General features: G+C 42.6%; 1 protein-coding gene across 1 annotated transcript; it reads right to left on the bottom strand.

The window, feature by feature from the left end:
* Positions 1-361: 361 nt before the first annotated feature.
* On the bottom strand, positions 362-592 carry MT1HL1 (metallothionein 1H like 1). Its single transcript, XM_054501521.2, has one exon. It carries the CDS (start codon positions 584-586, stop codon positions 362-364), a length of 225 nt encoding a protein of 74 aa, XP_054357496.2. The 5' UTR covers positions 587-592.
* Between the last annotated feature and the right edge of the window lie 3522 nt (positions 593-4114).

The following is a 4114-nucleotide window of genomic DNA, read 5'->3' as shown; positions in this document are numbered from 1 at the left end:
TTTAATTTGTCTGCTGTGCAGTTTGTTTCTCACTTTTTTGTTCCTCACCATACTCACTTCTCATGAAAACAGGGACTCAGGCGGATGTGTACACCCATGTTCGTTGTGTGCTATTCAGAGTAGCCAAAATGTAGAAGCAACCCACAGTGGGTGAATGAATAAACAAAATGTGGTACATGCATGCAATGGAGTATTATTCAAACTGTATTTTATTTTATTTTTCAAGTCTAAGTGTTTAATTGTTATTCACATATTTCACAGAAAAGAAAGGAATGTAGCAAACGGGTCAGGATTGTAGAAAAAAAAATCCTGGATTTTACGTGTCATTCTGTTTTCCTCTGAGAGCAGGGCAGTCCCGACATCAGGCACAGCAGCTGCACTTTTCCGAAGCCCCTTTGCAGATGCAGCCCTGGGCACACTTGGCACAGCCCAGGAGGCAACAGGAGCAGCAGCTCTTCTTGCAGGAGGTGCACTTGCACTTTTTGCACTTACAGGGGCCACCAGCGGCGCAGGAGCAGTTGGGGTCCATTGCAAGCCAAGGTGAGACTGGAGTTCCCAAGCGAGAAGAGAAGAGGCAGTGGAACATGTGGAGGGCGTGGTGGATTTATTCAAACTTTAAACAGGAAGGAAATTCTGACACATGCTACAACATGGATGGACTTTGAAGACATTATGCTAAGTGAAATAGGCCAGTCACAAAAGGGCAAATACAGGCCAGGCATGGTGGCTCACACCTGTAATCCCAGCACTTTGGGAGGCCAAGGCAGGTGGATCACTTGAGGTCAGGAGTTCGAGACCAGCCTGGCCAACATGGCGAAACCCCGTCTCTACTAAAAATACAAAAATTAGCTGGGCGTGGTGGCACATGCCTGTAGTCCCAGCTACTCGGGAGGCTGAGGCAGGAGAATCACTTGAACCAGGGAGGCAGAGGATGCAGTTAGCTGAGATCGCAACACTACACTCCAGCCTGGGCAACAGAGCAAGATTCCATCTCAAAAAAAAAAAAAAAAAGGACAAATACATTCCACTTATGTGAGGCTCCTCGAGGAGTCAGATTCATGGAGACAAAAAATTGGATGGTGGGGGAAGAGGAGATTGGGGTGTTATTGTTGAATGGGTACAGAGTTTCAGTTTGTGAAGATGAAAAAGTCCTGAAGACATTGTTAATGATAAAACAACACTGTCAATATACTTAATGCCATGAAACTGTACTCTGGTTAAAATGATAAAATTTATGTCATGTATAATTTTACCATGATAATTAATAATCTTTAAAAAAGACCCACCCATAACCACCCATTTGGGCTCTATGGTTCCACTCATGCCTTTGGCTTTGCCTTGAGGTCCTATTTCTGGAGAAATCTTCAGGTGTGAATCTTGGCCTGCCTTGAGGACTCAGCTGTGTTCCCTCACTCAGGTTTGAGTGGCACCTTCTCATGTTCCATTTGTTCGTCATCTTGAACCTAAAGCAAAGAATCCACTCTTAATTGTTGTCTTGGTTTAAGTCAGGGGCCAACACAGGAGGGTTCTTTATTATGGTTTTCAGTTAACCATTCAGCCTTATGCAGGTCCCTTGGAGGAGAAGTTGAAGAGATTAATGGAAGCTGAAATGGCTGGGAACTATAGATTGTGATTATTGTACTACTAAGATGGTGTTGCAGCTAGGAAGCAAGTAAACAATTCAATACAATACATATGTATATACACACATCAACTTTTGAGTCCATATATAGATGAGTAGGTGACTTGGGCACTTGCTTATGTATTATCCTAAAGCATATATGTTATGAAGGCAGGGATTTTTTGTTTTCCTCATTATTCCATTCCCACTGTGCCTGTTATGAATTAGGTGGCCAATCAACATTAGTTAAGTGGATGAATGAGTACATTTTACACACACACACACACACAGACACACACACAGAGACTGAGAGAGAGGGAGAGTCATTGCTGCTTCTGGCTTAGTGCCAAAAAGAGTTACATGTAGAGAAACTCAAATCTATTACAGCAGTTAGCTTGTGATAGGCTTTCTTTCCTGCCAAACCATAATTGTGTACTGTTGTAAATGACATGCTTTGGAAACTTGTCTTCATTTCGGAACTGGTTTATTGTCCAAGTTAATTCTCCTCCCGCCTTTTCTTTTTTTTTTTTTTTGAGATGGAGTTTCACTCTTGTTGCCCAGGCTGGAGTGCAATAGCGTGATCTTGGCTCACTGCAACCTCCGCCTCCCGGGTTCAAGTGATTCTCCTGCCTCAGCCTCCAGAGTAGCTGGGATTACAGGCACCCACCACCATGCCCGGCTAGTTTTTGTATTTTTAGTAGAGATGGGGTTTCACTATGTTGGTCAGGCTGGTCTTGAACTAGTGACCTTAGGCGATCTACCCGCCTCAGCCTCCCAAAGTGCTGGGATTACAGGCCAGCTTGACTGGCCAACTCTCCCTTTCTATACTGTTTTGCATATTTTCATTTTATGAGCAGGTTGGAAGATGAATTTTAAGGGTGTTTGGAATACAGAAAGGATGAAACCTCTGAAATTTTCTTTGTACAATTTTTAGTGCTCTAAAGTCTCATGGCAATTAAACAATTATTATTTGAGCAGGATATAAAAAGTTATGCAGAGCGTGGATCTATTTAAGACACATGTAATATAATAATTATTGGTGTTATTAATACCAGTTAGTACATAGCACCCAATATTTGTTAATCATTGTGTAATTAATTTTGTTTACTTTGGGTGATTCCTCTAAGGAATATATGTGACTACATATTATTATTCCTCATAACATTCTTGGGAGCTAAATATTATAGTTCAGAGGTAACAACATCCCGCACATTAACTGATTTGCCATACAAGAAAGGGACTAAACATTCAGGAACAATGGAAGATTATATGGTACATATATTTTCTGTTTCAAATTGCTCTGAAAAATTTATGCCTAATCTGTTTTATCAAGCAAATGTGCAGCATTTTTTTTTCTATAATTCTAGCTTTTCTTTCAACACAAGACTGAGCTGGAGTATTTTGCCTCGCAGACAGTGAGTCTCAGGGCACCTTTTTGGTGGGGACAGCCATACTGAGTTTTCCACTCCACGGAGACCTGAGACTTCTGAATACCAAGAGAAAAGAGAGAGATCGAAAGGAAGGGTTCAGTCCTTGAATTCCTGTTTAAACTCCATGATGCCAAAGAGGTTAGATACATTGCCAAAAGCTTAAGCAACTGAGCAAAAAATAAAGCTGAATTGGAAATGATACAGGGAGAGAAAAAGAGTTGGGTCAGCAGGCAGGAGTTAGTGGGTTCACCCCATCTCTTTAGCTTCCCTAAGGCCTCTTGGAGGATATCCCTTCCTCTCCTTACTCCACGTCTGCATCACCTGCCTCTGTCCAGGCTCCGTGGCAGCACCAGCAAAGGCAAGGCAGCCAGGGAGGGCTGCTGAGAACTGAGGTTCCAAAGTAGGGAAAGTAGAAGGGGAGGGCTTGGCTCTCAAACTACTTCAGTTCTTCCTCCTCCTCTCTCCCACTCTTTCCTCCCTTTACTGGCTCATTTCATTTTCCCATGCTGCTATTCTTTATAAGTGCAACCACAAAGACTCTTTAATATAGCATTAAAAATCCAGTTACCGAAAATCAATTTGTCTATACAAAATAAGGACGCAAGATAAACAGGATGCTCGTTCTGTAACTGTCTGAGGACTCTCCACAGGAAAGGGAGAAATGCCGTGGGGAGACATTGACGTCCTGCATTCATCATGTGATTATCCTTGTCCTGCTCGTCAGCGGCGGAATGAGACAGAACAACTTGACCTCGCCCATCAGGACTGGAGAGGCTGCTGTTGGGATTAGAAACCCACAAGGTAGAGAGATAATACTGCAAATAGAAAGTGCTTCACACACAGTAACTGCGTCCATGGCCCAGAGAACAGTTGTAGCACACAAGGAGCAAGGCTGTGGCTAAAGTGTTGGCATCTGGAGCTAATAGTTCTAAAGATGATATAAGGTAGAGGTAGAAAAACAACTATCTATGTCCGAAATGAAGGATGAAGAGCTGAAGTCACTATCGAAAGGGCAGAGGCCTACTAACCAGCATACAAAGTAAAACGTTTTCTAATCCTATGT

This window comes from Pongo pygmaeus, chromosome 1 (assembly GCF_028885625.2).
Source record: "Pongo pygmaeus isolate AG05252 chromosome 1, NHGRI_mPonPyg2-v2.0_pri, whole genome shotgun sequence".
Taxonomy (NCBI): Eukaryota; Metazoa; Chordata; class Mammalia; order Primates; family Hominidae; genus Pongo; species Pongo pygmaeus.
Note: the sequence above shows the minus strand (reverse complement) of the source record. Positions and strands in the feature narration are given on the sequence as shown.

Bases quoted from the DNA above. Each gene is read 5' to 3' on its own strand.
- MT1HL1 (XM_054501521.2), bottom strand. From the start codon at position 586: ATGTTCCACTGCCTCTTCTCTTCTCGCTTGGGAACTCCAGTCTCACCT.